Source organism: Alligator mississippiensis, chromosome 7 (genome assembly GCF_030867095.1).
Source record: "Alligator mississippiensis isolate rAllMis1 chromosome 7, rAllMis1, whole genome shotgun sequence".
NCBI classification, from domain to species: Eukaryota; Metazoa; Chordata; order Crocodylia; family Alligatoridae; genus Alligator; species Alligator mississippiensis.
In genome coordinates this window covers 41,340,006-41,361,357 of record NC_081830.1, presented here as the reverse complement: position 1 = coordinate 41,361,357, position 21,352 = coordinate 41,340,006, and the positions used below count along the sequence as shown (strand labels likewise).

General features: G+C 46.3%; 1 protein-coding gene across 1 annotated transcript in view; it reads left to right on the top strand.

Annotated features, from left to right (window-relative positions):
- Positions 1 to 21,352, top strand: part of ARHGEF4 (Rho guanine nucleotide exchange factor 4) — a 386,988-nt gene that overhangs the window by 346,661 nt on the left and 18,975 nt on the right. The window contains exon 8 of the mRNA XM_014599122.3: positions 19,452 to 19,631. Coding sequence (XP_014454608.3) covers positions 19,452 to 19,631 — 180 coding nt within the window. The remainder of the gene's footprint in view (positions 1 to 19,451; positions 19,632 to 21,352) is intronic.

Genomic DNA, 21,352 nt, shown 5'->3' with positions numbered 1-21,352 from the left:
TAGATGGAAATTACAAATTTGGAAGGAAGCATGATGTTCGCAGACGGAGTCTCCAAGGTACAGATATACATCACTGCTCTCTCCTGTGCCAGCTCTCTTGTTCTTGAAACATAGCAACTACTAACACAAAGGATTCCAGATTGCTCCTTCCTTTAAAAAAACTGACTGCCATTAGTGAGCAACAAAAGCTAAGAGCCATTTTTTTAAAGGTAGTGGAGAGAGCAGGACAGATGTAGAAGTAGGGTTCAAGACCAAACTGAAGAGAAATAACATTTGAGAGAAAGGCTTACAGCAATGCAAACCATTATCGGTCATGTTTTTCAAGCTGTCAGAGAACTGCTTTAGCAGTACGGTGCTCAGGTCCTCTGCCTACATGTATTCTGCATATGAAACTGCACTCACGCAGTGTTCAGATTGCAGATTTAAACACATATGTCAGGAGACAAACTATTTAAGTTTCTTGTGATGTGCGCAGACCCAGAGTGCATACTCAGTACTGTACATTGAGCCAGACATTTAACACCAGAGGCAGTGATCTAAAACAATACATCTGTGCATCCGTTGGCATGCTAATGTTGCCATAAGAACTCTACATTTGGCCAGTTGTTACTATTGGGTTTTGAATTTGCAGACTTAGCACTGCATTACCCTCATCTTTTGCATGCAAATGCCCTGGTAATGTTTTAAAGGTAATATTGAGAGAGAGAGAGAGATGCAAAACAACACAAACAGTGTTTTATGTCAGAAAAATTATTGAACATAGAGCAAGAATCTGCCCCACAAATGGTCATACTGAAATTACTGACACTGTGCATAAAGTCAGGGTGTTGCTGAGTGAGAATAATAGTGGTAGCTTCTGGGCTTAAAGATCTTGCTTTTAAAGCCAGGAGGTGCTAGGATTGCAAGTCTGCATATGCTCTCTGTCATCTAGATTTGTGGGTAGGAAATCCTCAGCTCAGCATGGGCTGTCTGTTTGTGCATTGTTCATTAAATAATCATTGAACAAAATGGTTAGAAAGTATTGAGAAGAGGGGCAAGAAACTGGGCCTTGCTCCCTTCCAGGCCAGTGTCCATCTTACTGGACCACACTGCCATGTTCCCTTTTGCTTGCTCAACTTTTGGCTCCATGACTTTTGGGAGCCTACTTGTTCAGCTTTAGCAGGAGGCATGGAGGATGCCCTATTTCAAAAGGAGTGGTGGAGAATGTCTTTAACCCAATCCTAGTCCACTGACTTAGTGGTCAGGACACTGTTTTGGGAGGAAGGAGATACAGATTCAAACCTGCTCGTGGTAAGGGGGACCTAGACCCTGCTCTTGGGCAAGTGCCCTTACCACTAAGTTACTGAGCAAAAGGTGCGTGGTCCTGTTTTCTTCTGTTCATATGTTACTTATTTAAGTCCTTTCCTTTTTCCTGTCCTGGTGACAAGGTATTTAGCAGAATTTGCAGATTCATTGGAATCTGACATGGCCACACCATGAGTGCTTCTGCTATGGCTTTGAACTTGTGACCTCTGCCTGTTGACTGTGTGCCTTAGCATCTGCATCACCCCAGCTCCCAGTTATTAGATGCTCTGGCACTGCAGAAATAGGTGTGCACCCTGAGTGCATGGGAATCCCACTGTGGTACCTGTCCACTTAGCGAGCTGGAGCAGTTGAACATTGACCCAACAGAAGCTCATAAGGCAGCCCAGAAGTTTTGCCACCAATGAAATGGGAGATATACGTGTCACTCTCCTGTGGCAGAGTAGGCTCAGCTACTCAGAATAGGATTGATTGCCCCAGAGGTGCAAAGGCAGCCAGCTGGTTCCTGCATAAATGGGAGAGCTATGCACTTCCATAATGTGAAATAGGATGGGATTCAACATGTGCACTAGATTGTTTAGTGAGGTGCCTCAGTCTTCCATTCAGTCTCAGATACAACAGGATTTGCTCTACTCAGGGAGGCATCTAAGTTTGAGGCAAGGGCAAGCAAAGTTGGAGGTGCTTTAGAGGCCAAATTGGATATGGGTCTAACTGAGGGTTTTCAAAGCACCCTGAGGTCTTTGTCAGAAGGAACTAGATACAAGCAAAGTATTAATATTTCACAGTGTTTTGGGGAGCTAAAGGTCACAACTATATATATAAAAAAAGTCCTGGGACAGATTGAATGCTCATTGGAGGCACAGTATCTGTCCTGAGATTGTCTATTATAACCCGTAGCCAGGCCTGGACAATATAAGACCAGAGCCTGAGAGAAGAGAATCTGAAATGTGGATGAATATTTTTTGGCATTCCCATCTGTTTATCTGTATATTGTGCCCATTTCCATGGTATCAGAGCACATTATTATTGGTCAAAATGGGACACTTACATATTTTCTCTTGCTCCGTGTGACCCTTGCCTCACTGATGGTAGTTGATTATACCAGCGTATCTGTTGCTCCAGGTGGGATTTCTTGCCTTCCAGCATATGAGAGTTAATCAACGTGCATTTAGAAATGGTGACTCATTCAAACCTGTCTTACTTTCAGCTGGAGAAATAATAATGATTGATATACTCAGGAAGTCAGCACCCGGCAAAGAGTTCCTGAGCTGTGTTGGGTGCAAGGAGAGTAGGCAACACTGAAAAGTCTGCTGAGAAAGGGAAAATGATTGGGGATTTGAATGCACAAAGTGGGCATTTTTTTGCTAATTGCACTTAGTCATCGCTAAATATGGAGAACCAACAGGGAGATGTTTTATTGCTGTTGCTGGAGTACATCAACATTTGGATTTGATTGTACCTTTGGTAAAGAGTCTAAAGTAAAGAGCACTGCAGGCCTTGTGCCTCAGAGAAGCACTTCTGTAAGTACCTCCCATGGCTCTCCTTTCCTCCCGGATGGAGGGCAAGTTTTTCTGTGACATTTTTTGGAAGGAAGGAACATCCCAAGCATAAGATGTCCCTCCATGTGTCACAGTCAGCCAGCTCCTCTGGTCAGTATGTGAAAGCACAGAGCTATTGCTCAACCTTTCCCTATTCACTGCATCCCCTCCACTGCTTTTGATCCGGACTACACTACAGTAGTTTCTGAGGACTTTTAAAAAGTCCTCGAAGTACCCAAGAATCTCCACTTCCTCTCCATGCTCAGAAGCATGCCCCCCTTCCCCCTCTTATCTGCCTCTGCTGCTGTCCACTGTCCCAAGGGTAAGGAAAGCTTCAAAGCCACTCCTGCCGTCTCCAGCTGGGTTTTGTGGGGACTAGACTCAGCTGGAAACAGCAGCAGCAATGTGAAGGGGCTGCGTTCCCCAACCCTGCCTAGTGCCCCAAAAGCAGGCACGGGAAGAGGGAACCCCTCCACCTGTTGCTGCTGCCTCTGTTCCCAGCTGAGCCCAGCCTCTGCACAGCCTGACTGGGGCAGGCAGGAGCAGCTTTAAAGCTTCCCCCTCTGCCGTGTAAACCGGGGGGGCAGATTCTTACAGGTTTTGGGGACTTTTAAAAAGTCCCCAAGGACTCTGGTGGTGTGTCTGTCCACACTGGTGGCTGGGGGGAGGAAGCTGGGAGGCGGGGGTGCAGCTGCCTTTGCAATGGGGTGGCTGTTCCAACACCCACTTCTGTCAAATTCTGGATGTCCCTGGCTGTGACATATGCCATGAATAGGGCATGTTTTATTTTCTCCCACTCCTGTGCATGGCTGCATGGGACTGAGAGACACAGTCTAGCTTTGTTTCCCTCGCTTGTTTAAGTGCCACTGGCTCATAGAATGAGAGAGAGCACAACTTGCTTTGTCTTAAATCTAGGAAATTCCAAAGTTTTCACAGCTCTAATGCAGAGCGCTGACTGTACAAACAGGAGAAAGACCAAGGCATGTTTCTTGGAGGGAGACAACATGCTTCAGAGCAGGTTTTGTTCTGAATCCATCCTCCAGGGGCAAGATCCCTTTATGTGGCGATATATGATAAACCATAGATTCATAGATGTTAGGGTCGGAAGGGACCTCAATAGATCATCGAGTCCGACCCCCTGCATAAGCAGGAAAGAGTGCTGGGTCTAGATGACCCCAGCTAGATACTCATCTAACCTCCTCTTGAAGACCCCCAGGGTAGGGGAGAGCACCACCTCCCTTGGGAGCCCGTTCCAGACCTTGGCCACTCGAACTGTGAAGAAGTTCTTCCTAATGTCCAATCTAAATCTGCTCTCTGCTAGCTTGTGGCCATCGTTTCTTGTAACCCCCGGGGGCGCCTTGGTGAATAACTACTCACCAATTCCCTTCTGTGCCCCCGTGATGAACTTAAAGGCAGCCACAAGGTCGCCTCTCAACCTTCTCTTGCGGAGGCTGAAAAGGTCCAGTTTCTCTAGTCTCTCCTCATAGGGCTTGGTCTGTAGGCCCTTGACCATACGAGTTGCCCTTCTCTGGACCCTCTCCAGGTTATCCGCATCCTTCTTGAAGTGTGGCGCCCAGAATTGCATGCAGTACTCCAACTGCGGTCTGACCAGCGCCCAATAGAGGGGAAGTATCACCTCCCTGGACCTATTCGTCATGCATCTGCTGATGTACGATAAAGTGCCATTGGCTTTTCTGATGGCTTCGTCACACTGCCGGCTCATGTTCATCTTGGAGTCCACTAGGACTCCAAGATCCCTTTCCACCTCTGTGCCACCCAGCAGGTCATTCCCTAGGCTGTAGGTGTGCTGGACATTTTTCCTCCCTAAGTGCAGCACTTTGCATTTCTCCTTGTTGAACTGCATCCTGTTGTTTTCTGCCCACTTGTCCAACCTGTCCAGGTCTGCCTGCAGCTGTTCCCTGCCCTCCGGCGTGTCCACTTCTCCCCATAGCTTTGTGTCATCTGCAAACTTGGACAGAGTACATTTGACTCCCTCCATCTTTGATTTATTCTGGGACTAAGGCATGGAGTTGACCAGATAAGAAACTTGTTAAGCATTTAGAATGATGCCATCAATTGTCACGTGGTCCCATTGTGGAATCCACAAATGGCACGTGTCCCTGGCGGCTGGGGGGGCACAGCTGCGGTGGTGGTAGCCCAGCGGTGGTGAGTAAGGTGCTCCCACAGACAGGTGGCAGTGGGCAGTGATGAGCACCAACCGTAGGTCAGCAACGACCCGCAGGTACCACCAGCAGCGGCGGCCAGGGGTCATCATGGACTGTCTTTTTGCAGGGGGTTCACTGCCACATGCACCCCCTATGCATCACCCCTGGTGGAATCTGCATCCTTGGCAGTTTTCAAGAGCAGGTTAGACAGACACGTCACTGGGATGGCTTAGTCAGGGATGATCCTGCCTTGAGCAGCGGGCTGGACTTGCTGATCTTGTGAGGTGTCTTCCAGCCCTACTTCCTATAATCCTATTATTTTACACACATCAGCTAATTTGATTTAGACATGGGGATCACTGAATCCATAGTCATATCAACCGCACAATACACTGTGGGCGGGGGGTTGGGGAGAGGCATTTTTGATTTATGTTCGACTTGTGATTCTTCTGGGGTTACTTCAGATGTTCCCAGATGCTTCTCATCACCTTCTGAAAGAGAAATTGCCACTGTAGCTAATTTTTCTCAGTCACCAGACCCTTGCAGTTGTTCAATGAGGAGAGACTGAAGGAAGCAGGCAGAAACTAGATCTCGAAGGACACCCTTGGGGAAATTGTCATCAAGAGCCAGAACCTGCAAATTTCTGAGCACCTTTTCTTAGGTACTAAGTACCTTTGGCTCCTACTGTTAATCCAAGGGAGATGTTTTCACAGGAGATGGAAGCAATAAAAATCATTTTAGCATGTTCCCTGCAGCCTGTTCCATTAAAATTAAATTACTAAAAAGGAAAACAAGCCCTGCATTTCTGGCATACTGCCAACCCCAGAACCATAGATATGCTGACCTTTTGCTGATTGTAAGCAGTTTGCAAACGGCACAGTTATATTTGCTCCTAAGAAATGTTTCCCCTTGCCATATTTGTAGAACGAATTTAAATTAGTTTGCCTTGAAGCTGCAACTCATCTTTGGGGAGAGAATTGAGGTCTGGCTCGAAGCCATGAGCCAGATTCTCTTATCTTTCCAGGTATTTATGGCTGGGAAACCCCTTGCTCTGAATCTCCCCACTATTTGTGGTGGTGGGGATATTCCTGATCCAGTTAAGGGAGCTCTCTGGATTTCTCCCAGTGAAACAAAGGGACCTGTGAGTTCCTTGGGAAGCTGCAGCTGAGTTGGCTTCCTCTGAGTTGTCATTCTGGCCACAAAGGTAGCGGTAACTCAGGGAAGACCAGCTAAACTGCAGGCTGCTGGCAGAAAGACAAAATGGACTTGGCCTCCCTGCATCTCAGAAGTGACAGCAGCTCCTTGACAGGGGAGGAGAGGACAACAAGAGGGTAGAAAAAGGAACATTGGCAATTGGCAGCAGTTTACCTTAGAGATGGGAGGTGAAAGAGCAAGAGCTATGGAAAAGGATTAATAAATCCTATAATAGATTAACATTTGAGTTACATGGCACAATAGAAAAAAAAAACGCTTTTGCACAGAAGAATTCAGTGGCTATTTATCTTCCATTATTTCCTATGAGACTATTAGCTCTATAAAGTTAGCAGGCTCTCTTATTATACAGATATAGGCAAAACAGGGAAACTGCCAGTTTATGAGTGGGATTGCCCTGGGAGAAGCCATTACCAAGACTATAGTTCACTGGTGTGAATAATGGGTCCTGCAGATAAGAGGGGGAAATCATTGCTTGGGCAGATCTGTTCTTTGAATGAGGTGTACACACAACCTGTTCTTGATTCCTAAAATACAGAGAGCTGCAAGACCTGAGTGAATTGTAGTTTTTGCATATTCAGCCCTTCCCTGGTGCTCACTCACATGTGCCCATGGGGGCTGCGTCCACACGTGTGGACATTTGGTGTCCCAGGTACAACTAGCAGTGGTGCTGCTTGTGCTGCTGTTGGTTGTCCCCAGGGAACACCTATGCCACACGTGCTCTGGCACGCAGCAAGTTACTCTGGGTCCGGTAGGGGAGCCTGGGGCCAGCAGTGGGCTGGCCCCAGCAGCTTCACCTGGGGTCCTGGGGGCCCCCTGGGGCTGCAGCAATGGTGATCCTGCCATGTGGTGGTGGCAGCCAGAGTGTGGCTCCACCACACTCTGGGCCAGAGTGTGGCCTAGACTCTGGTTTTGAGTGGAGCACTTGTCCTCCCCTTGTGTGCCACTCTGCTTGTTTTTCCCCGCAAGTTTTTTAGACCCCTGGATATTGAGGGGTCAAAAAAAAGCCCTGTACTGCTCCCTTGCAGCATGGAGAACAACTGAACATGCAGCATGTGGTGCCGTAGACATGTCTGTGGTGCCACATACTGCATGGCTGCACTCGTCTGATTGTAGCCAGGGAGATCAAAATAACAGTGCACTCTGCCTCCTCTGTTAAAACATGGATAGCTTCCCCTCTGCTGCATGGCTTGAGTAGACAGAGCTCCTCCACAGCTTGCCCTTCTCTGTGGCTTCTCTTGTTTCACCACTCCTCTCTTTGTATTCCCTGAGGGGAAATTAGAAAAAGGAATGTGGAGATCCATAGGGAATCATCAAATGGGAATGTTTCTAGTGGCATACTGTAAAATCATGCTAGCCTCAGTGCTATTTACCATTTTCATCAACAAACCAGAAGTACTGTATTTCACAGTGTATAAGTCAAGTTTTGGAGACAAATTGTGTACTCTTAAAATTCAGTCTCTACTTATACATTGTCCCCTGTGAGCAGTGCTGCCTGGACCCCCCTAGGAGCTTCCTGGGAGCTTTGGCAGCACGCAGCCTGCTGGCAGCCCGCCTGGCCGGCCCTGGGGGCACCACTACCATGGAGGGAAGGACTGAGCCCCCCTGCAGCTCAGGGGCTGTCTGCACCAGTGGCAGCTCACCCTCCAGCCACAGGGCAGGTGGGGAGGCTCCGCTGAAAGCAGGATCAGGCCCCTTGCCCCTTCTGTCTTCAGCAGGCACCTGCAGCCAGCAGGATGCCTGCTGTCATCCGGGAAGGGCTGGCTTGCCCTGGGGGCAGCGCTGGGTGTTGGGCTGGCCTCCCCCCACCCCACCTGACACCCTGTGCTGCCCCTGGGGCAAGCCAGCCTCTTCTTGGGTGGTGGCAATCATGCTGCCGGCTGCAGGTGCCTGCTAAAGGCAAAAGCAGTGAGGGGTCCAGTCTTCGCCAGGGGCCGAGCTACCACCATCCTGGGCAGCCCCTGAACTGCAGGGAGGCCTGTTCCTTTCCTCCATGGTGGCAGCGCCCCTGGGGGGCAGGCGGGCTGCCAGTGGGTCGTGTGCTGCCCAAGCACCTTGGGGCCTGATCCAACTTCCCCGAAGCCTACCAATACACCGCCTCTCCCATGAGCCCACCCGGGCTTCCAGCACATAACACACTGAAACAGGTTCAACTCATACATTGGACGTACAAAAATCCTAACTTTTTTTTACAGAAATGTGGGGGTAAACTTATATAATGTGTCAAGCTATATACTGTAAAATACAGTAAATATTTGGTAAGTACGGTAAACTCATGACAGGTACATTTTTCAGCTAGCATGAAGAGTGTCAAAGTAGTAGATGAAGAGGAGAGCATGGCAGTCATACTGTGTGATTTGCATCAGTTTTTAGGTTGAGACCACTGAAATGAAATTTATTTCAATATGCAAGATTATACATCCCTCTAGGAACAAGGAACACAGGCTCAGCTTACAGAGATGGAGGGACAGTATTCCACAAGCCAGTGGCTCTAGAAAGGATTTAGGGGGTCTTATTGAATGAGCAACTCTGTATGTGTGTAATGTTATGGGTTACAAAATGGGACACTGCTATCCTTGGCTGTATAAACAGAGAAGTAATGAGCTGAAACAGAGAAGTACGAGGTATTGAGGAATATTACATACAGTTCAGATGCTTATTTTTAAAAGATGTTAAAGATTCTTTAATTAAAGATCAGCAGCTAAAGAGAAAGCCTTCCAATGAGAGACATGAAGATCATTAAAGGCCTCTTTATTTTAGCTGAAAAGGTATAATAAGAACCAATAGTTGGAATTCAAAATCAGAAATATTTAAATTTGAAATTTGGTGCAAAATTTTCACATGGAAGGTAGATTAGCCAAACTACCAAGGGAACTGGTGGATTCTCCATCTGTTGATGTCATTAAAGGAAGACTGGATGCCATTCAGAAAGATATTCCTTAAGCAAACACAAGTTGTGCTTTAATCAAACACAAGATGTTGTGCTCAACACATGAATTTGTTAGACTTGAACTATTTCAAGAAATGCTTCCCTTCTTAGTAGCAAATGGAGAAGATGAATTTTTAAGGCCCCTCAGAAATGGGGTTTAATTGTCTGGACTGGGCAATGCTAGGGCCCCATTTCTGTTTTGTTTCTGTCCTGTCTCTGAAACCCACCCAGAATATTCTTGTTGGGGAGAAGGGAGAGAATAAAGGAACTGAAGTGCCTGGGGCTTGATCCAGGAGCTAATTTTGAAGCCCCAGGCAGAGATTGGATAGATTCCACCTGTAAGGAATATAAAATAATAATGCAACACTGCCTCTGGGCATGATGAGTAATAATATTCCTCTCCCTGGTGCACTGTCTTTATGAGAAGACAGGTGAGAACTCCATGTTGGCATTTTGACAGACTGAAAGAACTGGAGCAGTCTGTGAGTTTTGCCTGTAGGGTCACACAGGCTGGCAGAACTGCAGTTTTAAATGTTTGATGTGATGACCCAGTTCTGTTTTTTCATTTACTAATATTTGTGTTTTGAGGGGTATGAAGAAATGCTTGTCCAAACAAAGGCAATATTTCTCAAAAGCTATTTTAGCTGTGCCTGATCCTCTAGCTACTCTGGATTCAAAGGTGTCTATTTTAGGGTAACAGAACAGAAAATGTCATTCCCTTTGGCTTGTGCCTTATCCCTTCTTGACTGGCTGTGGAGCTGTCCTGTGCCTGGCATCTGATGTACCTGATATAAGCAGGGATGATTTTTCAGCTCATAGCAGTAAAACTTGCTCAGCATCAGCAACATAGGGGTATTAAAATGAACAGCTGGAAGATAAATATTTCCTAGAGCAGCCTTCATCCCTGGTTCCATGAGTTGCAAAGGAACAAGGTTTCCACATAGTGCACTGATCAAAAGATCAGTTCCTTTGCAATCTTTGTTAATATTGCCTGGAGCTTCTGCTAGAACAAGGCTGGAACATATGAAACAATTATGTGAAGGTGCACAGCCTTAGACAAACAAGAACTGAACAGTAGTAATGCAAACATGCATATAGATTCAGTACTTGGAAATTCTGATTTGTTTGCATACATATAATTGACTTAATTTCAGGGTAATTATGTTGATTTGCAGTGGACCCCAGCTGTTTTCTCCTTTTGGCAGTATTTGTTCTGCCATAGTACAGACAGTGCTGGAGAAATGAATGCAACAGCTTCTGATGTGCCTTATTTTGCACTTTCATGACATCAAACAGTGTGTACAGTACAACTGTCGTGAATCCTCAGTTGCTCACCTGCCACATTTGTAAATGAGCAGCAAACAGATTAAAATAGATTGGAGCAGGGTGGACAGTTAAGAAACAGCTGCATATGCATAAAATGCTAATGTATATTGTAGCACCTGCAGTACAGTCAGCATTCATCTTCAGACATCGACTGATAATGTGGCATTTTGGTACTGCCAGCAATGGGAACTGTGATATAAATAAAGAGGAGTATCTCATCGCTTCTCATTGACAGAGTTGCAAACAGCAATGATTGGCAGCAGAATTGGAGGGGACTAGTTTTGCTTTCTGATTTCCAATTTTTTGAGAATAAATTTAGTGGAAAGCTCTGTGGATCTTTAAGAAAATGCATGCCATGGTGTGGATCTTTAAAAAAGCAAGGAGCAAGGTCACAGTGAAAAGCTGCAGGATTTTCAAAAATAGAATGTAAATGTTAAATATTGTTTTGTACGGGAACTAGCCTTTCTTTCTCAAAGTTAATTGTAATTAGCAAGTGCAAGGCATATGGTATGAGAGGTGAACCACTTTGATCCAGCTGCCAGCCCTGGAAATGATAGATACCCACCTGATGCGATGCTTCTGTGGAAGGTCAGAAACCCTGTAACATACTAGGGTTTCTGCAAGCTGTCCAGGAGCCCTCCAGAACTGAGGCCTGATGCTATTTTACCTCTGTATGCCTCAGTAGCACTTGCATGCCTATGTGAAGCTCAATTTTTTGGGTTGTTGGTTGTACCTGTTTTAGTCCAAGGACATAGGCAGGCAAGGTTCTTTGGGTAAATGTGATATCTTTTATTAGACCAACTAATAGTTGGAAAAATATTCTTTGCAAGCTTTCAGGCACAAACACCCTTCTTCAGGTATAAGGAGACTCTGCTGGTGTTATGTGTTCTCTGTGGTGGAATAGAAGCCAATATGTAAACTGCAGGTCTGTGAAAAAGCAAATGTTTGGCAGTGAGGATCAGAGGGAATGGGAGACAGTATGTGTGACAGGTAGATGGGAGTTGCAAAGGGGGAATGTTGAATTGGTGATAAAATATTTTTGGATATTTTTGTCTTTGATAGATTTTCGGTGTGTGTTCAAAGACAAAAATATCCAATTACCTGTGGGGCCACACTTCTCACAAGACAACTGCTCTTTCTCCAATCTCTCAGGTCTAATCCTCAAAGAGAATTTACAAAACACCTTTTGTGGATGAGCCTACAAAATTCATTTCATAAATCTACTGGATAGAAAAAAACCATAGACTAAATATAAACATTGGATTTATGGTACATTATAACCTGCCTGCCATCTGATAACCCCAGGGAACCTGTCTGCATTTTACCAGCTACATTCTATCACCAGTTCATCATTCCCACCTTGTCCTCCCGCACCTACCTGTCTCATACCTATTACCTCCCATTCTCTCTGATCTTCACTGCCATGCATTTACATTTTCACAGACCTGCATTTTGCATATTGGCTTCTATTCAACCATGGAAAACATAACACCAGCAGACTCTCCCTATGCTTGAAGAAAGGTGTTTGTTCCTGAAAGCTTGCAAAGAACAAATTTCCCAACTATTCAGTTGGTCTTATAAAAGTTATCACATTTACCCAAAGAACCTTGTCTGCCTAAGTTCAATTTTTGGAACTTAAGTACATTTTAGATTCTCTTTCCATTTGTGCAGCTATACTGGCCCCACACTGCTCTTCTGAGCATGCAGTTATTGCCATGTAGGCTCCAGGGAGGAACAGAATCATCTGAGATAGGGGTGGGCAAAATACGGCCATCAAGGCCATTCTATCTGGCCCCCAGGGCCCCTAAAAATTTTAGAAAATTAATATTGATCTGTTCTTGGTTCCAGTAAAAAATGACAGAAACCAGGGGCAGTAGGACCCAGGGGAAGCCCGGTGGGTTCCTGCAACAGCAGGGTAGTGTTTGCTGCTGCTGCCCACCCGAAGCTTGTGCACTGGGCAGCACAGAGGCAGCGGTGGCAAACACTGCCTGGCGCGGCAAGTGTGGGGGCCGCAGCTGCTACTGCTGTGTGCAGCCCTGATGGACAAACCTGGAGCTGGTGCAGGCCCCAGGCTGTCAGCGGGGGCGGGTTACAAGCTGGTGCTGAGCATGGGAAAAGTGGCCCCTCACCCGCCCCATAGCCAGTGCCCCGTGCTGCAGCCATTCACAGCCCATGTGGGGCTGCCTGTGCCTGCTCAGGGTATCCCCACGTGGGCTGCGAGCAGCTGCAGCAGGGAGCACAGGCCACGGGGTGGGGGAGGGGTCACCTTTCCCTGCACTCAGCACCAGATTGTCCCCTGCTGGAGAGCAAGGGGTCAGGGCTGCATGCTGCCCCCCACCTGTACTGCGGAGCTGGGGGGGACTTGGAACGAGTGGGAGCACGGGGCCCACACCGGTGTCCCGGGGCCAGCGCCGGTGGGGCCCAGAGCAGGGCGGCAGGTGTACAGGGTCCCGGCCGGCAGGGGCTCTATGGAACTGGGCCAGCTCCCACCTCTCCCTGCTGGTGCAGCCCAGCCCGGCTCCACAGATCCCTGCCAGCCTGCGCACCGCTCTGGGCCCCACCGGTGCTGGCCCTGAGACACTGGTCCCAAGACATAGGGACATTGGTACCAAGATGGTGACCAGGGGGCGGGGCACCTGTCAAGGGGCGGGGCTACCCATGCAGCCCTCGACAGCTTGCCAAAACTGGGTAAGCAGCCCTCCACCCGAAATAATTGCCCAACCCTGATCTGACAGCATGTGCAACTCCTCAAAACATTAGCTGGAGAAGATCCATGACTAGAGAACATCCGATGGAAATGGAGGGCTCGCCCACATTTTAACCCAGTAGTTAGTAGTTAGGGTACTTGCCCAGGGGGTGGCAGATTCAGGTTTTGTTTCCCTCCTCCTCAAACTAAAGGGAGTTTCAAATTTGTATCTCCTGATTCCCAACCAAGTGCTCCAGCCACCTGGCCACAGCCTAGGCATTGCCCAGATTGCTCCCCAGCCTTCCTCTTGAAGCTGGTCCCTGGCAGCCAAGAGGGAAAAATATGTGGGGTCTGAAGGAGGTGAGCAAGCCAGAGGTAGCGTGACTCAGTAAAGTGGACACCCTAAACAGTGGGTTAGGGTGGACAGTTCCTACCCAATATTTTTTCTGCCCCTTGCATTTAATGTTCATTGGATAAAATGGACAATTGGAAGTGGGAGTCCATTACAGCAGAGTCCATCTCACTGAACCACACTCCCTTTGACTTAATTATTTTCTCTTTTTGACCTCAGATGCCAGCCAGATGCTTAGAGCACTTCTCTAGGAAGTAGGAGGTAGAGGTTCAAAAAATCTCTGGGTGAGGGGCACAGGCAGCAGAAGGCCAGGGCTAACGGGGCTTAGCCTCACCCCCGAACTAATTTTGCAGTGACTGGCAACAGCAGCAGCATCTGGCACCGTGCAGCTCCACTGCTCCACAGCACCACTGCCATACCCTGCTGCCACAGCGCTGTGCTCAGCACCCCTTCCACACACTCCTCTGCTGCCATGTACAGCACTGGCATATGCCAGCCCCGCAACTCAGCCCCCACAAATAATATTTTCTCCTGCCGCTTTTGGTGAGGGGGCCTAGATCCCAGGTTTCCTGCTCCCTGGGTGAGCCTCCAAACCACTAAGCTAAAAAGTGATAGGCTTCCCTCCTCCCACCATCTTCTTTCAGGCAGTTCTGCATATACCCAGGCTATCCAACTGCCACAAGTAGAAGTAGAATCTAAAAGCCATATACGTGCCGAAGATTGCACTTGTGCAGCTACAGTCATTCAACTTAGGTGAGTAAAGGTGAAATAGGATTTGAACATTAACATTTTTCTTCCTATTGTGCCTTCCCTTAATTGGAGGAAGAAGGAGAGCCCAAACCTAGCCTTTCTTTCCCAAGCACAACATGTCTCCAACAGAACACTTTCCAGTGAGACTTGAGATGTGTGCATTCAGTGCCATCTCTTTAGTGCTGCATTTGCTGTTTCTGAGAAACCATGGGTGCATCTGCACATGCTATTAACGTGGAGCAATAAACTCTGGTGCAGTTTGTGCCGGAGTCAGCTGCTCCCGGTCTCAGCATCTGCACATGTACCTGGTAGGCAAAGCAGCCCTGGGCTGGCAGGGGCCTGGATGTGGGGGTGGGGCATGGTCAGCCCAGGTAGCTACATGGTCAGTGCTACAGTGCTGGCCTAGCCAGCAGGCAGACCCCTCATTTTAGCACCCTTGTGCCTCAGCCAGGCCCTGTCACTGTCTACACCTGCATTTCAGTGAAGTAAATTACTCTGCCATGGGATACTACTGTCTCTAACAGTACTGTCCTATGGCAGTACTATCCTACAGTAATAAAATTAATTAAGTTACTGCACCCTAATACCGGCGCATGTGTGAACTGTAATGCTTTACTGCAGAGCTAATTAGTCAACTTGTCAGTGGAGCTCATGTGTAGATGCACCCTATGCACAGTAACATAAGTAGGTCTGTGTATCACAGTGCATGTGGAAACAATATCACCTTAACCAAGCCACACTGCCTCTGGCCTACTCACCTCCTCCAGGCCCCCCATATTTACTAGTGGCTAAGATACCCTTAACTGCCTACCTCAGAAGAGGGTATATTAGAACAAAGATTTATTTAATCTTTCTATGCAAGATCAATACCTACACTAAATAATTGAAAACTGCAAGACAAAGACTGATGGTCTAGTAGAAACAAAGGCAGTATGTGTTATGCTGGAAGTAATCAAAGGCATATTGAGTGTTGTGGTACCTGTCATTTCCCAAAGGCCAAATATGTGACTAAATTAAAGCTGTGAAGAATTACAGCTAGAACTGAGAATGTGCCCTTCACTCAGGGTGACTTGTCAGATATTCTGGGACTAAATTGCGTGAGAGGGTCTAAAACACCTTTCTCTGCTCTTCTGCTTTAATGTCCACATATTGTTCCGTCTTACAGAAACAGCAGTGACTGTTGGGTAACGCATATTTGACTTGTCATTGCTTCTAAAATTTAACTTGTCACCTCATCACTTCTAAAAACTCTTGTGAGTGCTAACCACTTGTGGCATTAGCTGAACTGCCTGCTTAGGGGCATTTTGCAGGAGCTGCCTGGTAGTTCATCTGTGGCTCTGTGCCTGCACACACAGCTGTGTAGATGCCTGTTCACCTTGGGAATTGCAGACACGGTGAGATGGGGCCCTTGGCTGGAGAGCTGTAAAGTTGCCTCAGAGGTGTGCTCTCCAGCTAGACCGTGATAGGGGGCTGCACCTTGGGTCCCCTGTACTTGACAGCCTGCCCTCTTTCCTGCTGGGGAAAGGGGCAGGCTGTCAGTGATAAGCTGGCTGCTGTTGAAAAGCAATTGCTTCCAAGGACAGCCCCGCTCCCCAGCTTCCCCTCTGGCAGTGCCATTGGCAGAGCCCCAGCTTTTGCCAGGATTCTCGCTGTGGGGTCGGGAATTCCCTCATCCTCATCCCCACCCTATGCCCACTGACTCCTTTAATCAATTGAGTAGGCAGGTAGGAACAGGAGGGCTAAGGTTTGGGTGAGGAAATTACTGCTGGCACATGAACAGTCCCAGGACTCTAAGGGACTGTTTAGGGGGTAGCAGGAATTGATGCTGTTGTTTGAACAGTCCTGAAGAGAGCCGAGACTCTTCAAATGGCCATGGCAGTAGGGTCTCCAGGGTGCTTTCTGAGAACTTAACACTGAGTGAGCTATCAGGAAACCAGCTGCCTCCCCCTTGGAGAGGGTAGAGGGAGAGTAGAGGACTGTGGGATATTGGGTGTCCTAAGGACTCCCATTATGCTATGTGAACCAGGAAGAGGTGTTACACGTGGCACTAGAAAACTCCACTCTAGTGAAGTTGCTTTCAGAAGGAGTTAATAGCCTGTGACAGAATCCCCGTTTTCTTCTGACACAAACTACTTGGATGCCTGCACACACTTTTTGAGCTGGGAAAGGACATATTTCCTAACACAAATGTAATGCCTCTCCATAGTCTTAAATACAGAAAACTTTAGGGGTGGACTGTGGTATCTTTGACACCAGCCAGTACCCAAGTGGGCTAGAGCTTTTAGACATACAACCCCTTTTAATTTCAGTGACAGTTGTGTTGCTAAGTCCTTTTGAGAGCTCTTAAAATCTTAACAGTAGACCATCATTAACAGTAGGTCTGATTTGCCTTACTGTGTTCCTCAAAAAGATATATTATTTTGCCTAGAGCCATGTGGTATTAACCCATTCACTTCTGCTGCATCTTGCAGCCACAACACTTCTGAAAGAAGCGTTGCATTATTTAGGTGTGTCTGGCCACGTTTGTGGATGATGGAGCATAAAAGTATGTAGTTGAGTTATTTTGTTGCAGCAGAGCTGCATTCTGAGTTTGCTGTTTGTCATGATTTGTATTTTGAGAAGTTTTTTGAATCCTGTTCTTCCCAAGAATTTCTTAATTAGTCTTCTCCAGAGTTGCTTGAAAGTGAGCAAATGAGTCATGCATAAAGCGAGAAGAGACTTTCAGCATTAGGCTTCTATTACGCTGATGTGAACCATGCATAAGCAGTGTAGTACGCTGCACTAAGAGCCTTTTACTGAGCCTGTAGAGTCCTCCCCAACAAAGCATAACTGGGCATATACCCAAGCATTTAAAAGGATGAATGATTATCTGTAGTACTGCACTACTAATGGCTCGTTGTCTGACTCACTCAGATTGACCGCCACTGTTTGCTCCATTTCTGTTAGACTGAATGAAAGCCCCATACTGGTACCATCTATATGATGGAAACTTAACCTCACTAGAGTAAACACTGGACACAGTGAAGTCCAGAGGTTATAACATAGGACTGGTCTAGGAGAGTCCTAAACTGTTTTCCTGCTCTGCTGTTGATCTGTCAGTAGGATGAGAGGCATGCCCCTTAAGTTTTCTGTCTCTCTTGGGACTATCTGTGAAAAGGGGAACAATGACACTTGTCTACCTTTCTGAACCACCTCAGAATGAAAATCAATTCATCAGTGTCATGTATTAATATCATGCTATATTTCTGAAGTGCTGAAAAGAGGTTAGATATGATGGGAGAAATCTGATCACTGTAACTATGTATTTATTCTGAGTCTGACCAGATATTTTTTACTTCAATAAATATTGGAGGAAGGAACAAAAAAAGATCTTTCAAAAATTTTTGAAGATGGAGTGACAGACCATCTATAAACCTTCCTCAGAGCAGCCAGTAGCCTGGTGGGGTTAATGGACATGGCTTGCCTGCAGGAGACCACAGTTCAGGTTTGTGCTCCAAATCAGATGGAGCAGGGATTTGAACCTTGGTCTTCCATAGCATGAATGAGTACTCTAGCATGTCTCTTCTCCTGCCTTCCCCTCCTACCCCAACCAACCCTCGATCTGTGATAATTTCCTGGAAATTTTTTTTTGTCCACAGATTCATTTTCATACCATGTTTTTGTTTGGATGAGAAGGCATGGTCCATCTGCAAGCAGTTTCATCAAAACAATTTTCAACAAATGCTAATTAATTCTCCCTGTTCTGTGACCTTTAGCATGCACTAGATTCCCTGTCTTTTACTCCTCCATATATTCCCTTGGTGACTATCAAAGTTCAAGTTACAAAGACTTCCACTAAATACAGTTGTCCCTTTATTCCATTTTCTTAAATGATTTTTTATGGTTGAAATTTTGCAGGAGCAGGCTTTTCCTGAGCACAGATATTACTGTGAATGTTTGAAGAAAACTTCAGTAGATGTCTTTTAGTCATGAACATGTTGGGAAGGCATCATCTTCCCTTGGTTAAAGATGCTTGCCTGCTGCAGTGTTTTATCACACAGCTAATGGGAAAAGTAGTTAAAGTTGGACACTTGAACCAGGTAAACCACACTCAGCAAGGGTGTGGGTAATTCACATACTCAGCAAGAGTAATTATGACTGAAAAAATAGATTGGGAAGTAAGAAGACTGTGAGCAATTGAGAACTGTGTACTGAACATGTCATAGGATCAGTTACCAAGTCCAACAGCTTACATGCATAGAGATGGTTTGTGCATTTTTCCACTTTTTGGATATATGTTTTTAATATCTAGTTAGTTAAAAGCTTAAGTGTTCATATTCTCTGCAGAACTGACTTTGAATAGTTTACATGCAAAGTTAAACCACCTTAAAACATTAAAGCACCCTATAAACATAGGCCAGTTTGGCATCCTTTTTGCTCTGAAAGATTGCCCTGTAGAACAGGTGTCATGGGGGTCTGTGTTGGTCTTCAAGGGCTTATAGAGCAAGAATGTTCTGATGTCACAAAGGCAGTATGGTACCTAAAGCACATGGTCTATTTTCCCTGTCTCCTCTATAATTACTATTAAAAAACATGTTATGGGACAGTAGATGTATCCATTACATCAGCACCATTCATTGTCTCCATATGGGGTGGAACAGATGCAGCTGAGAGCAAAGTATGTCAGTGCAGTTGGCATTCAGCAATTTTATGGATGGAACACAAGCCAGAATAGAGCTGGCTCCTCACTTCGTTGTTCCTGAGGGGCTATCAGGATTAACAAGCAAAATAAAATCTTATTTGTGCTGGTCAGAAGACTCTGAATATCCTGAGGGACCAGAGGAGCTCTCAGTAGTAAAGGAGATGCCATTTTCAGTAGTCCATCTTCCTGCTGCATGTGTTGTTTTCATACTAGCTCCACTCTGCTGACCAGCATGGACCTGTCTTTATTCTGCTCACTTTGGACTGCCGAGTGTCACGCGGCACTAATCTGGGGAGAATGCTAAGAGAATGAAAAGGCTGTGATGCTGACTGCTCCCTGCCCTCTTCATCCCCCTCATCTCCTTCCCTTGAACACCTACAGAGCCAAGCACAATGTGCTCCTGAACAGTTATGTGCAAGGTCTGAACATTCGTGTGTGCACACACTAGCTGATTGCAATGCTTTTGTTAGAGGTAATTGGTTGACAGTGACTGACTTGTTCTATTCCCAGCTCATCAGCGATGGCAGTGTGGTGTATGCAGAAGCCCTTTGGGATCATGTCACAATGGATGACCAAGAGCTGGGATTCAAGGCTGGCGATGTCATTGAAGTAATGGATGCTACAAACAAAGAGTGGTGGTGGGGAAGGATCCTTGACAGCGAAGGCTGGTTTCCAGCCAGCTTTGTACGGGTAAGGCCCTGACCATTGTTAGTTAACCCCAGTCCATTAATAACTTCTGTTTCCAGGCTTCCTGATAAGCTGCGTGTCTCTATACTGAGGGTGATTTGGCTCAACAGGTGCAGGTTAGCAGTACCATGCATAGTGTTGCTTTTTCTCCAGCAGCACCACGTTGAATTGAAGCCTCCAATGACCATCTCCAGCTCACATAGTCTGGTACAAAAATTGCAGTGGGCCAGATTCTTAGCTGGTGTAAATCAGCATAGCACAGCTGCACCAGCTGAGGATCTCTCTCTACAGGTCTCATTTGTTAAATGCAACTGGACAAACTGTGATGTCCAGAAGCAGAGACTACAATGTGAATAATGCAAGAGTTCTATATGTCCCTTATTGGTGGTTTTCAAGAACATAAGAGCTGCCCATAATAGGGAGAGCCCAGGCAGGTTCAGTCTCCAAGGAATGCATTTTCTGTGTCTTTTCAAGCAAGAGAGAACTTTTGTTTCATTGTGTGGGCCATAAGTCCCAGTGTGGATTCCTGACTTACATTAACTGCTGCTCCTGCATGTTCTCTTCATCATGAATCACCTGCAAGTTGATTCTCAGAGCTCCCAGATTCTCAGCCCTTTTATCCTAAAGGTCACTTTAGGTCACAAATGACCAAAGACAGGTGAAACATGGAGGAGACCATTCCTGGGACAATAGTCCCAGTAGAAGTCTGATGGGTTGCAGTATAAGAGTCCTAGAAACTTTTGCTCTGGGAAGAGATCCTTTGTCCCCCCTCAGCATTCTTAAGGTCCCTGGCAAGACACCTGTTCCAAATGGTGAACACTGACTTTTGTAAGTTAGATCATCTGGATCCAGGCCAGGATTGGAGGTTCAGTGGGGTAGAATGGTTTCTGAAGGGCCAGAGCATAGGGATTTTTGTTGTTTACATTGTGGCCATATCCAAACCAAGGAGCTTCAGGTTGTTGTCTGTAAGCTGGACCCATGTGCCTCTTGGCTGGTAAAACCTCATGGGTACTGAAGGGAATTGTCAGTGCTAGGCTTCAGGAGGTGATGTGCCAGGTTCTCCTACTGGAGTATCTCTTCTGTCCTTGCTTAGGCAACCATATTTTAGCAGTTTGATAATTACAACCTGACCTCAAGTCTGTTTTTGAGAAGAGCAAAAGGGGTTGGAGGTATCAAATAACTCCAGCAACTCCCGAGTCCTCTATTTCCTTGGTTCTGCTCAGTCCAGTTTTAGAATTGGGTTTCACCTGGAGATTTTGGTCTTCTGTTAGCAGTGAAAGAAAATCTGGATTTCATATCTGATCTGTTTGCCCTACTGTTGACTAGAGTAAGCAAACTTAGTTATAACCAAGTAAATGTAGATCAAACATGCATGTGGATATGTGGTAGGTGTGTAACATATGTGTAAATAATCCTACCTGGAAGCATGTTTACCACATAAAATGCTAAACAAATTGCTGGGATCAATGCAATGTTGCAGCTTGTTTCTTGTATTTTCTTTTTTCTCTCCTGAACTTTCTGTTTGTTGCTACATCTCTAATTTTCTACGGGGACATCAGCCTAGGGTAGTCCTAGCACTGCTACAGTAGCACTGTATAAAATAAAGTTTGCAAGTGAATTGCTTGAATCTAGTTTTAGTACAATTGATGACACTCTTCTATAGAATGTGGCCCAGGCAAATGGCTGAAATTTTGGAGAGTATTAATTTATGCTGTGCTGCCACC